Below are 19319 nucleotides of genomic sequence, written 5' to 3'. Positions count from 1 at the left end.
TGGTATTTTAGAGTGCAGGTGGAGGCAGTCCAGAAGATAATTTGGTCTTCGAGTATTTTGGTTATTTTGAACTGCTCGGAACTACACCAGAAAGAATTTAACCGTATCCTGAGGATCCCAAGAAAGGACTTTGAAGAGAATTGAAGTGCATTGATGAATCCTGTGTCTGACTTAATTATTTTTCTTCAAGCTGGATGTGATTTGCAAGGGACTTCCATCCCAATTTACAAAAATTCCAAAACTGTGTCAATCACAAAGGAGATGTAGATTGCAATGACTTATGGCATGGTGGCTCAGTGGTTAGCACTGCAGCCTCACAGCGCCTGGGACCCAGGTTTGATTCCAGACTCCATTGTATGCGTGGCATTTGCATGTTCTCCCTGTGTCTGTGTGGGTTTCCACTGGGCACTCCAGTTTCCTCCAACAGTCTAAAGGTATGTAGGTCAGGTGGACTAGCCATGTTAAATTACCCTGTAGTGTCCAGGGATGTGCAGGCTCGGTGAGTTAGCCATGGGTAAATGCAGCGTTGCAGGGATAGGGTGGGATGCTGTTTGGAGGGGCGTGCTGGCTTGATGGGCTGAATGGCCTCTTGCTGTACTGTAAGGATTCTGTGATCACTGGTTTTAGTCATTTTGCTATGTTAATTTCAGCTCAGGTTGGGTCTTGTTTATTGATGATTTCATGAACTGGTCAGGTAATCACTGTAGCCATTTTATGTCAGTGTTTTCTGTTTTTGAAACCATTTTGATCTATGAAATGTTTAAAAATCAGATGATGGACATTAAAAATTGATCTATTTTTATCACAATGCTGTCCAGGTTTCCTAATCAGAACTAATTTCATTTGACTGTGTTTGGCCCATATTCCCACCCATGTATTGTCCAAAAGTCTTTTAAATGTTGTAACGGTACTTGCCTCTATCACTTCCTCTAGCAGCTGCTCCATATACGCACCACTCTGTGTGTGAGAAAGATTCCTCCCCCCCCCCCCCCCCCCCCCAGCATAAGAGGTACAGCTAGTAAGTTTGCAGATAACACCAAAATTGGAGGTGGACAGCAAAGAGGGTTACCTCAGATTACAACAGGATCTTGATTAGATGGGCCAGTGGGCTGGGAAGTGGCAGATGGAGTTTAATTCAGATAACTGCAAGGTGCTGCATTTTGGGAAAGCAACTCTTAGCAGGACTTATACACTGAATGGTAAGGTCCAAGGGAGTGTTGCTGAACAAAGATACCTTGGAGTGCAGGTTCATAACTCCTTGAAAGTGGAGTCGCAGTTAGATAGGATAGTGAAGAAGGCGTTTGGTATGCTTTCTTTTATTGGTCAGAGTATTGAGTACAGGAGTTCGAACATCATGTTGCGGCTGTACAGGACATTGGTTAGGCCACTGTTGGAATAAGGTGGCATGGTGGCTCAGTGGCTAGCACTGCTGCCTCACAGCGCCGGGAACCTGGGTTCAATTCCCGCCTCGGGCAACAGTCTGTATGGAGTTTGCACATTCTCCCTGTGTCTGTGTGGCTTTCCTCCGGGTGCTCCAGTTTCCTCCCACAGTCCAATGATGTGCAGGTTAGGTGAATTGGCCATGCTAAATTGCCAATAGTGTTAGGTGCACTAGTCAGGGGTGAATGTCGGGGAATGGGTCTGGGTGGGTTGCTCTTCGGAGGGTCGGTGTGGACTTGTTGGGCTGAAGGGCCTGTTTTCACGCTGTAGTGAATCTAATCTAATCTAATATTGCATGTAATTCTGGTCTCCTTCCTATTGGAAAAATGTTGTGAAACTTGAAAGGGTTCAGAAAAGATTTACAAGAATGTTGCCAGGGTTGGAGGATTTGACCTATAGAGAGGCTGAACAGGCTGGGGATTTTTTTCCCTGGAGCATTGGAAGCTGAGGGATGACCTTATAGAGGTTTACAAAATTATGAGGGGCATGGATAGGGTAAATAGACAAAGGGGTTCAGGGAGTCTAGAACTAGAGGGCATAGGTTTAGGGTGAGAGGGGAAAGATATAAAAGAGACCTAAGGGGCAACCTTTTCACGCAGAGGGTGGTATGTGTATGGAATGAACTGCCAGAGGAAGTAGTGGAGGCTGGTACAATTGCAACATTTAAGAGGCATTTTGGATGGGTATGTGAATAGGAAGGGATTGAAGGGATATGGGCCGGGTGCTGGCAGGTGGGACTAGATTGGGTTGGTATATCTGATCGGCATGGACAGGTTGGACCGAAGGGTCTGTTTCCATGCTGTACATCTCTATGACTCTATGACTCTAAATCTTTTCCCCTCTCACCTTAAACCTATGGCCTATAGTTTTGGACTCACCCTACCCTGGCAAAAAGACCTTGGCTATTCACCTTATCTATGCCCCTCATGATGTTATAAACCTCTATAAGGTCATCAGCCTCCTAAGCTCCAAGGAGAAAGGTCCCAGCCTCTCCAGCCTCTCATAACTCAAACCTCCTAGTCTTGGTTACATGCTTGTAACATCCTTTTTTACAGCTTTTCCAGTTAAATAACATCCTTCCTATAGCAGGGCGACCAGAATTGTACCAAGTGTTCCAGATGTGGCCTTACCAATGTCTTGTATAGCTGTAACATGACATCCCAACTGTTGTAATCAATGATGTGAATCAATGAGGCGTACCAAAAGCCACCTTCACCCCGTGTCTACCTGGAATGCCAGTTTCAAGGAACTTAGTTTAAAAAAAAGAACGAGTACAGCTTTATTTTACTAAAGATTACTTGTAAGTTTGGATTGTTTTATTACTATCATCCATGACCAAATGTTAATGTTGATCAAAGGCTCCCTTATCTTATGTTCCTAAAGGCAACACTGAGACTTAACAAGAGGTTAAGATCTTTAAAACAATGTACTGGAGTTAGATGCTTTCCTGTATAATGATCAAATTGGCATGACTTTGCATTACAACTTGTAAAGAAGGCAGATATTATTGCACATGACTGGTGTATAAGGAGCTTATATTTTACAAGCAGAAATCCATAAATGTCAAGCAGTTAGTTCAACTGATGAGCTAGAAGAAAATGTGTCTGGTTTAATTTGTTGCCTAAAGGTCATAGGTCAGTAGCGCTACTGTGGCTGTATCAAAAGTGGAAATAGAAACTGCAGCAGGTTTGTGTTGAAGCTTTAAATGCAATATCTTCAGCTTCTGACATTTGTGGAAATAATGACTGACACTTGTAGCTGAAACCTCCAATAAATTTTTTTAAGCTGTGCACAAAGTGAGGTACTTAAAGGCAAACTACATGACTGCAAATGGGAGTCGCTTTCAATTATAGCTATTTCACAGACAACTGTAAAATTCACCAGTCCACTTTGGTTCTCTTCAAAGTCCTTTCTTGGGATACTCGAGATGTAGCTAAATTCTTTGCAGTATTTTTTTTCTGATATAATTCAAAGTCATTCAAAAATTCCTGCGTTCACTTAAAAGTCAAATTATTTTCAGCCTTGCCTCCAGCAGGACTTCACGTCACCGTGTAACTACTGTTGTTTGTTGTAAAAAGTCATATGGTTCACTAATACCCTTTAGGGAATGAAATCTACCATCTTTGTGGTCTGGCTTAGATGTGGCTCCAGACCTATAGCAATTTGGTTGACTCTTAACTACCCTTTCGGCAATTAAAAATGGGCAATAAATGCTTGTCTAGATGCAGTCCCAAACATCCTATGAACAGAAATCCATGTTTCAGCAGACCATCTTCTGTCACAAATAAAGCAAAAAGTATTAAATTATTAAAGCCTGTCAAAATAGTAGTGATTTTGAACTGTTTTGACATTACAGATGTAGAACAAATTTTATTGTTAGCAAAAAGAACAGGTCATGTTGTTCACAAGTAATAATCCATCAACTGAGCTGGAGTGATGCTAAATTCATTTGTGCTTACATGTGTTTGACTGATTTAAATCTGAAACAGTTAATGCAAAGTACTCTTTTGAAGAATGTATTATTTAGAACGCCACTCTGGATTTGGAGTGCTGCTCTACCTGGTGAAGGAGCAGCGCTCCGAAAGCTAGTGCTTCCAAAAAATCCTGTTGGACTATAACCTTGTGTTTGCAATTTTTAACTTTGTACACCCCAGTCCAACACTGGCATCTTCAAATCATGTAAATAATTACATGAACATAACTAATGAGGGTAAAGGAAATTCATCAATTTTAAAAGAAGTTGTTTCCCTGTCTTAATGAGTAAAGGTTCCAGCTACAAATGGTTCTGGTTCAAACAGATAACGGATATATTGTAACATGTCATTAGTCTGGCTCAGTTAAATCCAGTAAATTACCACTGTGTCTGATCTACCAGAAGAGCTGAAGAAACCTCCATTTGAACTTCTCCAGTTTAAAGAATTACCAGATCAATTGTCAATGTTACTACCCATTGTACTTATTAAAATGCATATTTGAGACATTGCTGGTATAAGTATGTATATTGCAACAGAGTTTGTTTCTGTGACCAGAATACTTGAACTGCTACAAGTTAAACCTTCCAGAGGCTTGAAACTGAATTGTGCGTCAGTTCTGACTGCACATTACTCAGTGCGGTGTTCAGACCAAAACAACTAACAGTGATTGATTACCTAATGACTGGAAGCTCTATTCCATTGCTTATATTTTAGTTAGCTGTTTGGTCCCACAGCAGAGAGAACAAAAGCTGATTCTGTGTTTAATTGTGATTCAAGAGACCAATCCGGTATACGAGGTTCGATTTTTTTTGTGTGTGGCTAGTAAAATGTTGGTGTTAATGTGCGGTTATACAGAACCACTGATTGTAGTAATCCAGGACATTTGAAGGTGAGAAAATGTAAACTACATGTCATTACATGATTACTTACAGAGCTTTGGGATGCAGCCTGCAGCTGAGACCACCCATAACACTAAGCCTGTAGGCTGTTCTGATTAGCTACTTGCAAAAGAGGCATTTTTCAATGGGAAGATTCACAATGGTAGCTATTGTGTCTTTTGTTGCTACCTTGTACAGTGGGGATTTAATTTATTTAAACAGTACACATAAATGTACAATACTTTTAACGTGAATACATCTGGCAGCTGTTATGACTTGGGTGTTGCTTTTTCTCTGGTTTGCTGAAATGACCTTTTGAGAGCATTGATTGTATATAATAAAGCTGACAACAGGTTTGCTTTATTTTTGAATTGATGTATAGGAGGTGACCTACAAATATTTATCAAAACCAATAAATATCCTGTTCCACATGTCTACACTCTTTGTATGAAATATAAAACACAAAATTGGTATGATACCTCATGAACAGTTACTGCCATTTTTATATGGTGTGACTTATTGCGTTAAATTTTGTTATTTTTGAAAACTGCTTAACTCCCGATTAGGCTGTTTCCCTTCAATTCTCTAACTGAGAGAACAGGTGGTTGTTCTTCCAGCCCCTGCCAGTGGTACTCTAAAAATGGTTGTGACAGTTGTTACCTCAGCAGAATGGGGGGTTCCGTTTTCTTCTCCAATTTTGCCCACTCACTGACATTAGACTTTGAGAAACATGAATAAAATCAGGAATTGAATACATGGGAATGGGCAACTACCTCACAATAAACTTGACAGTTCTAATTTACAGTTCAGGGAGAAATGTTCTTGTTCCAAGTGGAATTGGAAGGCCTAATTGATGTTTGACTAAATGAATTAGGCAAATTGTTGATAGGCTGTGGAAGTGAGTGTAAACTATAACCAAGAATCGCAGATTCTGGAACTCTGAAACAAAACCAGAAGTTGCTGGTGAAACTCAGCAGCTTTGGCAGCATCTGGGTGAAGAAAGCAGAGTTAATATTTCAAGTCTAGTGACTCTGTATAAGAACGCTGTTATTGTGGAAGCTACATTATACCAATCTTATCTTACATGGATTGTCAATTCATGACTGGTGCCAAAGAGTTCAATTGAAAATTATCATGACTGAACCAAAGAAGGTGATTGTTTTAACCCTTTCGAGATGACCCTTAAAGGAATAAACCAAGGTGTGGCAAATCTATTTAAGAATTCCCCCATTTTTGAACAGGAAGTAAATTGCGGAGTCATATATTAAGGCAGCCATGTTTTCTCTGTAATCTTTAATTGCTGACTGCAGAACATAACAACAACAGCAGCAGCAGACAATAAGGCAGAAGAATCATACCGTGACACCGCACGGTCTCCAAGCCTGTTCAGGTCAGTTTTCTGGATTGGTGGACATTCCAGCAGAGTGGCACAAGAAGATAACTTTGTGACCTGCAGCATGTCCATCCGTACAAGAGAATCCTGAAATGACTTGACATTATCAATTTGGCTGTTAAATCTACCTAAAATAGGAATGAAGATGTGATCTTCATCACTGTAAAAGTGTAGAATTCTTTTAAACTCTACTTTCCTTGAGTATGACCGTGTGTGAGACTGTGAATGAGTGCTGTAGCATTAGAGCTTGGGGTGAACACGTGAATAAGCAATCCTTGTAATTTAAACCATGAACTGCACCCCACCCCTTACTTTCAACATGACCATGACATTGTTTAGAGACCATCCACACTTGTTAACATTCCAATCTCTCCAGTCTTATGTTTTTTTTTCTCTATTCTTTTGTCGGACTTTTGATAAAGGGAATGGAGTAGGAATAAATGTGTAATTTTCAGAGTAGGAGAAGTGTTAGGTGGGAAACATAGACTCTGCCTATTCATGGATATGTGAAGGTACCTCTTAAATATTGCTATTGTATCTGCTTCTACCATGTCCTCTGGCAGCACATTCCAGGCACTTACACTATGTGTAAAAACCTAGCCTCTCTCATCTCCTTTAAACTTGCACCATTTTACTTTAAATGTGTGTCCCCTAGTAATTGGCATTTCTATTCTAGGGGAAAAGACTCTGACTATCCATGCCTTTCTTAATTTTGTTAACCTCTATCAAGTCACGCTAAGTATGTCCACTCTCTCCTCATAGCTAATATCCTTCAAGCCATGGCACGCGGTGGAGGCCGGGACATTAAATGTCTTCAAGGCAGAGATTGATAAATTCTTAATCTCGCAAAGAATTAAGGGATATGGGAGAGTGTGGGTAAGTGGCGTTGAAATGCCCATCAGCCATGATTGAATGGTGGAGTGGACTTGATGGGCTGAGTGACCTTCCTTCCACTCCTATGTCTTAAGCTCTTACGGTCTAAGCTGAAAATGTGTTGCTGGAAAAGCGCAGCAGGTCAGGCAGCATCCAAGGAGCAGGAGAATTGACGTTTCGGGCATGAGCCCTTCTTCAGGAATGAGGAAAGTGTGCCAAGCAGGCTAAGATGAAAGGTAGGGAGGAGGGACTTGGGGGAGGGGGCATTGGCAATGCGATAGGTGGAAGGAGGTTAAGGTGAGGGTGATAGGCTGGAGTGGGGGTGGGGGCGGAGAGGTCAGGAAGAAGATTGCAGGTTAGGAAGGCAGTGCTGAGTTCGAGGGTTGGGACTGAGACAAGGTGGGGAGAGGGGAAATGAGGGAACTGGAGAAATCTGAGTTCATCCCTTGTGGTTGGAGGGTTCCTAACTGCAGTCCTCACTTTCTTACGGTCTAAACCAGGCAACATCCTGGTAAACCATTCTGTCCCCTCTCCACAGTCTTCCCTTCCTTCTGGTAGTGTGGTGACCAGAACTGTACACAATATCCCAAGTATGGCACATCTAAAATTTTCTGCAGCTGCAACATGATTTGCCAATTTTTATACTCTGTGCCCTGACTGATGAAGGCAAGCATGCCTTGTGCTTTCTTGACCACATTATCCACTTGTGTTGCCACTTTCAGGGAACTGTGGAGTTGTAGCCTAGATCTATCTCTATGTTAATGCTTGAAAGGTTTCTGCTATTTACTGTATACTTTTGTCCTGCATTCGGCCTTCCAAAATGCATCACCTTGTCCATCAAATTAAATCTGCCATTTCTCTGCCCAAGTCTCCAGCCTATCCTGCTATATCTTCTGGTAATCCTCCTCACTACGCATAGCTCCTCCAACCTTTGTCCTAGTTTGAATTGTCTTCATATCATTTTTATGCATTTATGTGAATAAAGCACCTTAGTCCTACCAGACCACAGGGCTGCTGGATCATAGATAGAGATGACTGGCAGTGATTTAACTGGAGGGTCACCAGACCTCAAGTGACGTGAGAGATTGAGAAAGAGAGTCCCTCATGGTAACCTCAACTGATGTGGGAAATGAACCAAGATGTATTAAACTGCAAACCAGTCACCAGCCTTCTGAGGTAACTGATCCACAGACATGTGAATACACATTGTATCATAAATAAGATTTGGAAATTGGAGGCACAGATGTCAGGTATAATTATTTTGATTAGAATAGTTAGGTGGTGGTTTTTGACTGGCATTTTTCTGTGTTGTAGGCCTTTATAAACCTATGATTCTAATTATGATGTAGCGATAAGAGACCTGGCTTAATGAAAGGCAGGACTGAATGTTAAACATTTCTAGCTACAAGGAAGATTTACAAAGAAAAGACAGGGAATGAGAAAGATGTGGTATTAGTTAAGGAGAACATTGCAGTGTTAGAAAAAGAGGGCACCCCAGAGTGTTAATTTGGCCACAGCTAAGGAACAAGACATTCAGATACATCGCTCAATGTAATCTATAGACTCTCAACTAGTGGGAAGGATGAAGAGGAATAAATCTGCAAGGAAATTAGAGGTGAAAACATTATCAAATCTTTATTCTGGAGGACTTTTCGTTACCCAGGTGCAATCTGGAATACTGGTAATTTGAGTTTAGGCTAATTTCTTATCACAGTATGTGTCTGGTCCTTGGACACTGAAACAGTCCACTTTCAAATGCAGCAGACAAAATGCAGACTTGGGCTGACAAGTTGCCAAGAACATTTGTGTCACTCAAGTGCCAGATAATGACACAAACACTAATGAGAGAATCCAACTGTCACCTCTTGACATTCAATGGCATTACCATGACTTTATCACCACTATCAACATTCCTGGGGATTATTATTTACCAGAAGCTGATCTGGACTACTCAAATAAATATTAGTCAGAGGCTAAGATAAGAAAATAATGTAACCCCAATGTCTGTCCATCACCTGCAAGGCACAAGATGGAATATTCCTCACTTGCTGGGATGAGTGCAGATTCAACAACGCCAAGTAGCTTGACACCAGCCAGGCCAAAGAAGCCCCGTGATCGACATTCACTTCCTCCATCACCAACGCACAATTACAGCATTTACAGGATACATTGCAGCAACCCATCCTTCAGCAGGTTCATCCAGATCCACAAGCACTAGCATCTAGAAGGGCAAGGGAAGGAAGTAAATGAGAACACTACCAGCTGCAAGCTCCCCTCCAAGCCACTCACTATTCTTGCCTTGGCAATAAGTGAAGAAGTTCTGAAAAGGGCTCATACCTGCCTTGAAACATTAACAGCTTCCAGACTTGCTGAATTTTCCCAGTATTCACTGTTTGTTTCAGATTTCCATCATCTGCATTGTTTGCATTTATTTGAAATGTATTACCATTCTTTCCCTATGGCTGGGACAAAATCCTAGAACTCTTCCATAATGACATTGTGGGTGTACCTACACCAACAGGACTGCAGTGTTCCAAGAGATCAGCTCATCAATACCATCTCAAGCAATTTAGGGCAGGCAATAAATGCTAGCAGAATTCTTGCAAATTTTTCTATTGGATGTTTTGGCTTTATTACTTGGGTTTCTTTTACAGTGGGTTCCAAGTTTAGATATTTTCTTTCATGTGTTCCTTCAAAAATGTTATTGATAAATCTATCTGTATGGAAAATTGAACTTTAGTAAATTAATCTGTTAAGCAGTCAACTATAGGTGTAAGGGAATGGTCATTGACTCTTTAGCTCAAGGTATTAAAAGTCTATGTAATGTCTTTAAAGTTTCATTAATAGCTTAAAGGTTTATTATATAATGGTTGGGGAAGTGCCACTTATGCTTAATTTCAAGAATAGTGGTATTTTCTATCCGAATAAAAGCTTGTGTTTTTATAGCGCAATTGTGTCTTGAGGTTTCCTAAAATGGTTTTTATGCAGCAAAGTTTTTGATGCGCAGTCATTCTGTGTATTCGCTGAAGTAATAATTACTATTTCAACAGAAAATCCCACAAGTAGTATTACCTGGCTGGTTATTCTGTGATGCTGCTGGAAGGAGGAGTGTTGTTGAGGACACCAACAGAACTTGCTCGTCTTCTAGTGGTGTAATGAGATATTTAGCAATCATTTGAAATCCAGGAATAGCTTTGATGGACCTATATAATCCAGCATTGAGAGTGTGGTGCTGGAAAAGCACAGCAGGTCAGGCAGCATCTGAAGAGCAGGAGAATCAACATTTCAGGCAAGAACCCTTCACCCCATCAGGTTCCTGATGAAGGACTGTTGCTCGAAACGTTGATTCTCCTGCTCCTCAGATGCTGCTTGACCTGCTGAGCTTTTCCAGCACCACACTCTCGACTCTGATCTCCAGCATCTGCAGTCCTCACTTTCTGCATAAATAATCCAGCTCCTTGTGAAGGGAACCAAGGAAGCTGGGGCCTACTTGATCACAAGTGAGGCTCTACATCTCACGCAAAGCAGCGTTAAGACTCCCCCAATTAAGTCAGGGATAAAGGTGCTCACAATGAGGCAATCGATGCCAGTGGTGGCAGTTAGACTAATTATCTTTAAATTAGTGGTTGCTCAGGAATTAATTATAAGTAACGTGGCTTTCCTGAAAACAGTGTATGGTTTGCCAGCAAATTTCAGTTGAGGCATCTGGCATCTGAAGTTGAGTGGCACTGAGAGCCACATCATTGCCCACTCTACCCTAACCTGTAATTCCCATCCTATCCTCATTCACCTTTGATCCAGGCTCCCTTGATAGTCCTTAAATTCTAGTGAGACTAACTAGACTTTCTGCTGGTGGACAGGAAGGGATGATCGGTTGGATGCTTTCTGTGGGAGGGGCCTCCACTGTTGAGCTGCTGAATCCATTCCCCAGGTATTCTGCTGCTTTAATCTGGTTTTACTGGTGACTTGAAGTCTAGACTGGTTGAATGTGTTATCAATTGCTCTCTTTACTGTCAATCTGACACTCAAGTGTCTTTGCAATTTAAAAGTTTGAGCTTTACACTTTTGACTCACCAGTTGAGTCAAACCATTGCAACTGATTTAGAGATAGGTATAGCTTTTCCAAAATGCACTGACCAGGCTTTATCATCTGGAGGCAGGACATTATCTCCGTAACGATTAATCAAAATTATTAATAGACAATTTTGGCATCTCTCACAAAACAACAGACCCACTGACCAAAGCACAATTTAAATTCTCTGCATAATGGAAAAGTAAACAATTTCAATCAATCCAATGTCGTGAAGTCTAGAGACTTTCAGCCTCTAGCTGCTCTCTTTCTCACTCCCCAGACTAATCTCATTATATATTTTATGAAAGCTTGCAGTGGTTTCATCTGTACCCTTCCCATCTCAGTCCCCAGCATGGCAAAGTGAATTTCAGTTTGGATTGCTGATTAATTATCCTAGGGAACTCAACAGGCTCTCACTTGAGGATGGCCTCAACCAGGACCTTGGGTTCATGTCACACTACAGGTGACCCCACTGCACTATACACTCTCTCTCGTACACGCACACACACACACTCTTACACACTCACACAGACCCTTTCACATACACAAGCTCTCTCTCATACACACACATACATCCCCCACACTCTCACCCACGTGTGCACCGTCTCACACTCACTTACATACTTTACCAAACTTACACATATGCAAACACACACACTCTTACATGCACTCGCACCCACAAGCGCACAGTCACATGCGCACACTTACTCTGTCTCTCCTGCATGCACACACATAAAATGTTTATGGGGTGAATCTTTACCTACAGAATTATATTTGCAGATATATTCTACTTTGTTCAAAAATGCATAATCTACAGTCAGTCCATGTAATATATAAATCACACTTTAGAAAAAGAACCAGTCTGACTCAAGATTGGGACAGAGACAGACTTTAACCTCACACCTTTAATGCATTGTCTGAGCTGAGATGGCACCTTTTGTTAGAATACTTGAAGTTATCTTGAGAATGTGATTTAAAAGAAGTTCTGGGATTTACATATTAAAGAACCAAAACGAGCAAACCCATTCTAAAAGTTGAAAGACCTAATCTGGGTTGATCATTTCAGCTGTATGATACTGTAACCTTTTGCTATAACTTCTGTGTCTTATGGTCTTGCTTCACAACCACCTGATGAAGAAGCAGCACTTTGAAAGCTAGTGCCTCCCAAATAAACCTGTTGGACTATAACCTGGTGTGGTGTGATTTTTAACTTTGTCCACCCCAGTCCAACAGTGGCTCTTCCAAGTCATGAACTTAGTACTAAATAGACATATTAAAGCACAACTATCTATTGTGCGATATTGCTATATTCTCATTACTTCTCAGGGACTTTGGAAACCACCAGGCTGTCATACCAGCCTACTGTTAGTACTAAGGCTGATATCATTGATTCCAAGTGTAAATACTTAGCAGCTTTTTCCCAGACACATGCCCCACTCTTTAATTCCTAACAATCAAATCACTTAGACTTTCCGCAAGGTGGCCCATGGAAAAGTCAGATAGCCCCTTTCATTTTACTTTAAAGAAATAGTCCCAAAATGTAGTAATCTTATCAACCTCATCATTGTAACCTCACAATTTGTGCTTCCCAAGATGAAATAAAAATTTTACATTCCAATTTGAATGGGATTGGGAGAAATGAGTGGGCAATTCTCTATAAATGCTAAACATTTGTATTGGAATTATCCTTCTCAGGGCTCAGACTTTACTCCGGAGTAAGTATTCCATTGCATGATGTTCTGCTTTTAAATTGACAATTGCACATTAAATCTCCAAATTATGGCTGATTAATTTGGCTGTATTTTTGGGGGTCAGGTTGTTGAATTCTTGCCTTTCAGTTAGGAAAACAACAACAGGAAAGGCAGTATAAATTATGACCATGAATTCAGGAAATATGCTGTTCAAGATTATTAACAAAATTTTTGTTTTTTTGTAGGCAACCAGGGAAACACTTACTCACCATTGTGAGGACCTAGGTGAGTCCTTGAACAAAGAGAACGAGCTTGCCCTAATTATAGATGGGCACACTTTGAAATACGCACTGTCTTTTGAAGCCCGTCATTCGTTTTTAGATCTGGCTTTGTCTTGTAAAGCTGTCATCTGCTGCAGGTAAGAATACTGGCTATATTGACAAGATTTTGTTTTAAATTGTCCTTGGGATGTGAATCATTTTGGCAAATTAGTAGCTTTTGCCTATTCCTAATTGTAATGAGGTATCAAGAGTCAATCAGCAGAGCATGGGGCAAAAAACATACCTAAACCAGAGCAATTAGGGAAAGGGAGGGGTAGAAGGTGTAGCTCCATTTCTTAAAATACAATACTGAATCAATTAGCTATTGCTGACGACTTGGTCACTTTTTTGCAACCTTGTCAAAACGTATACTATAGCATTCAAATCCTGTGCATATAATTATAAAGTGGTGAGAGTGATATACAGAGTATATGCCCTTATCTCAGCCCCCTTCAAAAAATTGTTTTTTTTAAATATTTTGTGCTGTTTTGTATTATTATTGAAAGTTCAGCAGATATGTATTTGTATTCAAGGTGATCATATTTTTGCTGCATTCTTAGTAGCAGTAGTACAAAGTTTCCACAATGGTGAAAGGACTTACTTCAGCTTTACTACACTAATGTCAACACAATTGCTAAAACTATGAAGCTACACAGACCTTGTCCGATTGGTGTCAGTGATGCCACTTTGGCACAGCCCAAGTATTATATATCTAGGGTATCTTATTTGTTACATGATGAAAACCTGGTCTCTGAACAGATAGATTCAGTTCAGCTTTGTGTTTTAAATGTGCAGGACTGATTCCTGCCAAGGGGAGTATCAACTTTATTTCTTGATGTTTGTGCAGTTATTCTTCATGGCACCTCAGCAAAAATAAATGAACATGGATGACCATAAGATTAACAAATGTTTTCAGTAAAATTGTTTTTAGTGCTGTATTTAAGAACCTGACATTACAATCTATTAATTCCAGGTAACCATAACTGGGCTTTCATTATGTTTCTTTAAATAGGTCAAATGAACTGGACTTTTTCTGTGCAGACAACTTAAAGACCTATGCACACAATGGTGTGAGAATTTGATCTGTGTCTTTTCACTAACAAGTGATAAACATCTAAATGTGCTTGTATAGTTATAAACATACTGCATGTGAACTTTTTAATGAATGTGGTCATGTGGAATGGTTAGGCTCATCAAATCAGTCAATGTAAATGTTATCGGTTGCAGTTTGACTTTCTGCTGTAGTCAGTTGTGTGGAAGGGAACTTTGCTGCCATGAGTTAATTTATTGTACTGTAGTTTTGTTTTTCTTTGGTGAGACAAAGTATTCATGAGTTGCTAGTATGTGTTTTTAATGCTTTGCTTTTAAAGCAGATACTGCATTTCTACTTACAACTTGATATCTAGATACTCATATTGAGATTTCTGTAGGAGCAGTAAGGCTCATTATTGGTTATTCCATTTTGTTCTTTATATTGGGATGTCGCTGATATTTCCACAAGCCCTATAGGTTATGTTTGGTACTGATATTCAGAGGTTTCAAATTGTTGGTGGATATTTGGAATGCCATTTTAGTTTCAAATGTGATCGTATTCATGAGTGAAAACAGATGTCTAATTAAAGAATTCCTCATGAATGTGTTAACTTGCATTATTTTACTGCTTCTCACTTGTGTGTAGATGTCTCCTAGTGCTTTGCAGAATACAGACTGAGTAGGACAATGCTTAAGAAATCGTGAAAGCTATATGCAGTGAAGACAAAAAAAAAACACAGTAAAATCATGAAGAAGAGAAATTGGTGGTGAAATTTAGGGTTGTGGAATCTATCTGCCTGGAAGATTAAGATGAGTTCCTTAACCCATTAACATCTTGCAAAACATGAATGGACAGTGCCATAGAGAAGCGACATGGGAGCTGGTAGACAAAAGAAAGGTCTATTATTAATAGATTCCAAACCAGTTAGAAATATTGAACTTAGGCCACATCTATCTTTTGTTCTGTAAAGAGAGTTTATTGACCTACTGGATCTTGCCCTTCTCAGTCCATGCCCATGTTACACTTGCTTCCTATGAATGATATATTATGACACTCCTGTGGAGCAGCTGGAACTTGAACCCAGGTTTTCTGGCTCAGAGGTAGCGATATTACCACTGTGCCATAAACCTATTACACACCTGTGGAGCAGCTGAGACTTTGAACCCAGGTCTCCTGGTTCAGAGGACATTACTACTATGCCTGAAGAGCCCCAAGGTTGCTCCCTATATGAGCTCCAATAGTTAACAACCACCGCCTACTTTTCTTAACCTTAAATAAAGATATTAAGAAACTCAATGCATTAATCGGATATCAGATATGTTTAGATTTCTGCCATCCTGCTGGTTGCATGATACATTTACAGTGTATGTAGTTGTTGACTAATCATAACAATTAGTTGTTATTACTTTGTCCATAATGGGCAATTAATGCCTACATAAGGAGCTGAGAGACTGCTTGTGGGATGTTCCCTGCTAAAGGCCCAGTGTAAGTTCTGGCATCAAAAGTGGGGGTTCCCTGCCCTTTACTGCTGATCCTATCATCTTCAGAGGCACTCATGTGTGGCCTGAAATCCCGCAATAATTCTAGGCCCCAGATGGATGTTGTGTGGGCAGTAGCATTGCCATACAATGGAGCTGCCCACCTCTGATTAGCCAGAAGCTCTTGATAAGCAGGATTTTAGTCCTCGGCTCCTTGATCCTGAAGAATGTCCAATTATGTAAACAATAAGAAAGTTAAATGCCTGAGTTGTACTTAAATTTAGCCGGCCTTCCCTAAAAGTGATGAAGCAGGCCTCCATTGTCTCAGTTAAGTACCATCCAATACCTTTGGAGTGGCTATTGAGATATGCAAGATTTAATTTTAAAGCAATTTAGGTAAATATTTCAGACAAACTATAAAAGGTATTTGAAAGATTAAGAGGGTTGAAATTAAAGTAGATAGTTTCAGTTGGCAAGTTTGCATAGGATACAGCTTGTTGGATTGAATGGCCTGTTCCTGTGCTCCATAATGATTCAATAAAAGTGACATGCATATATGTCAAAATATACTTTGAATGGTTCTTTACTCTGAAACCAAATTTCATGATGCTTGTTGCATCATAAGTTTTCAGTCACTTATAATGGACATCATGCAGTAAAATACTTGTTTGGGGTCTTCACATCATGGATGAAAATTCACAGTGTGCTGCTATTGATTAATAGATACTTGTATCTCATTATTGGTTACCTTAAATTCCCAACACACATAGCATGGACCATCAACTTCCCCCCATCATCAACATCCCCCTATCCTGGCCTCCCCTTCAACTTCTAGAATTGTACACTGTGTAAGGTCTGCATGATATTCATTAAATATAATACCAATTTTACCTGGAAGGTGGTGCTCTTCCAGCTGTGAAACCGAAATATTGCTGCTATTGTCATAATGCAATCAGAGCTGATGTGATGTGAATTTCGACTACTGAGTCTGTATTTAAGGTTTGAAATTATTGCATTTTTAGTGATTACTTTTTCCCAAATTTGTATTTCAATTATCCTTGGTTTGCATCCAATAATATTCATGTGTTAAACTACTGGACTCTGTTCTAATTTAACGTAGTGACATTGTAACTGATGTGAGAAAGTGTTACATGTCATCTGAAGCCTGTGTCAATTGTGAAAAGTGCTGGAAAGTTGAAGTGTAACCACTGAAAATGGTACAACCCAGAATAAGTTTTGATCAAGGGTCAGATTTAAAATCATAGAATTATTGAGCACAGAAAGAAGCCATTCAGCCCACCATTCCAACTAGACTCAATCACTTAAATATTTCCTTTCAAAATGTATATTGAAAAGCACATGTGAAATTCATTGGCCTTTACTTTTAGATGCTAGTTAACTTGATATTCAAATTTAGAACTTTTCGTTTTCATTTCAGCTTTTAGGAATGGCAGGGTGCTGACTTTTTAAAGCCAACAAGTGTTTTTGTGCGATTAACATTTGAAAGGAAATATTCTTGGAAGTGTTTCTCCCATGAAAGGGAGAAAGCAAAAACAATTTATGTAGGAAAGTCCCTATTTTGGGGAACCAGATTCACATTTTATTTGTAACTGGTATCTTTCTGAATTACATGATGTTGAGCTTTTTTTTTTACTTGTTACTAGATGGCAAACTATTCAGCTCTTCTCTATGGACCAATGAAGGCAAAATTCTTAGTGGCATCAAAACATCTCACAACAATTTAATAAAAGTGCACCCTTTTTACAAGGCATAAATAATCAAATTTACATCATAATAAAAACAAGAGGAAACGTAGCAGATTAAATTGTTGGGCAGGATAGTGGCTCAGTGGTTAGCACTGCTGCCTCAGAGGACTGGGGACCTAAGTTTGATTCCAGCCTTGGGTGACTGTGTGGAGTTTGCACATTCTACCTGTGTTTGGGTAGGTTTCTGCTGGTTCCTCTGGTTTCCTGGATTTGGTGGATTAGCCATAGTAAATGCAGGGCTACAAGGATAGTCTGAGGGTCAGTGGAGATTCAATGGGCTGAATGACCACCTTCAGTACTGTAGAGATTCTATGATCCTACAATAAATCGTAGATGACCACTGAATGCTGGAGAAGCTTAGCACGTCTGGCAGTATCTGTGGAGAGAGTTGCCAGATCTTCTGTGTTTCTCCAGTGCAGTCTGTTTGTTCAAGATTTCTAACATCAGCAGTATTTTGCTTTTATTTGAGAAGTAAATTAGAGCATATTTAACACTTCTGACAATTCACCAATCATAAAGCACCTCATGTGTGCAGGCAAAGGAGAATATTCTGTTTGCTATCCATTTCTTTTATACTGGGATAGTTAAGTAAGAGTTAGTGGATCTAAAACATGGACTCTGCTTTCTCCCCACAGAGACTACCAGACCTGTTGCGTTTCTTCAATGCCTTGTGTTTTCATTTGAAATAAAAAATTAGAATAGGTTGTGTTGGGGTAAGCTTACATTTCTTTGAATATAGAAGATGTAAGTGGGAATCTAGTTGAGGTTATTAATGAGTTAATAAAGTAAATAGAGAAGCTATTTAGAAATCCAGATGAAGGGGCATAATGTTAAAAATCTGAATTAGGTTATTCTGGGGTAATGTTATAAAGCATTCCTTTACATACAAGCAAGTGGACATCTTGAGCAGTCACCTCCAGAAAGCTGTTGAGGCTAGGTCAGTTAAAAATTTCAAAACTAAGGTAAATTATATTTTTGTCTGGGATAGGTATTAAGAGACATGGGCTGGAATTTATGTTCCCCCTCGTTTGCCCGTAAACCTACTTTTCCCAACCCTGCTCCTACTTAAATGTGACCAACAATGTGAGAAATGCTGAGTGATGTGGCAGCTTGTTGCACACTTGACATCCTTCACTGAGCATTAATTGTCCACTCTGGTGGAAAATGCCACATAAGTAGCCACTGTATATATGAATTATATGTATGTAGCCTGTACAATTCCGACAATTGATTAATAGAATCAAATAGTACATTCCTTTGGTTGTTTCTAATAGTCAGAGTACCTACTGTACTCAGCCAGACTGCACTTACACAACCCAAAACAAAACATCTGCTGTTCAATGTGATTCCGTAATGTGGCCGCACTTCTTGAAAAATCTTTCATGGGATGTGGGCATCAGTATTAAGGCCCGCATTTGATTGTTCCTGAAATGAGTCTATAAATGACCATTTCAAAAGGCATTGAAGTCAATGACATTTCTGTGGATTTGTGGTTACATGAAAGCCCAAGCAGATAAAGGTAAGCATATTTCCTTCCCTAAAAATAGGTGTATACATGAGCATCCAAATTAGGAACCTCAAGCCTGCTCTGCCAAACGGTAAGATCATGGCTGATCTGATTGTGGCCTCAACTCTTCACTCCTTCCTAACCCAACAACCCTTGATTACTATGTTAGTAAAGAATCCCATCTCTCCTTAGCAGTACTCAACGACTCTGCTTCCTCAGAGGGGAAACAAATCCTCCACATCTCCATCTTAAATAGCAGAAACCTTATTTTTAAATTGTTTTCCCCAGTTCAAATCTTTCTCACATAAGTGATCATCTTTTCCGTATCCACCTTGCCGCATCACCTCAGGATTCTGTATGTTTCAAGAACACAACCCCTCATTCTTCTAAACTC

At 39.9% G+C, this 19319-nt stretch overlaps 1 protein-coding gene across 4 annotated transcripts in view; it reads left to right on the top strand.

The window, feature by feature from the left end:
- The window catches only part of atp8a2 (ATPase phospholipid transporting 8A2), a 573039-nt gene that overhangs the window by 335629 nt on the left and 218091 nt on the right, over positions 1–19319 (top strand). For all 4 annotated transcript variants that reach the window (XM_087988186.1, XM_043691978.2, XM_043691979.2 and 1 more), the window contains one exon: positions 13067–13239. In XM_087988186.1, coding sequence (XP_087844312.1) covers positions 13067–13239 — 173 coding nt within the window. The remainder of the gene's footprint in view (positions 1–13066; positions 13240–19319) is intronic.

Source organism: Chiloscyllium plagiosum, unplaced genomic scaffold (assembly GCF_037043375.1).
Source record: "Chiloscyllium plagiosum isolate Xiang-an unplaced genomic scaffold, Cpla_swu_hap1 HiC_scaffold_6, whole genome shotgun sequence".
Taxonomy (NCBI): Eukaryota; Metazoa; Chordata; class Chondrichthyes; order Orectolobiformes; family Hemiscylliidae; genus Chiloscyllium; species Chiloscyllium plagiosum.
The sequence above is the reverse complement of the archived record's forward strand: the minus strand, read 5'-3'. Positions and strand labels throughout refer to the sequence as shown.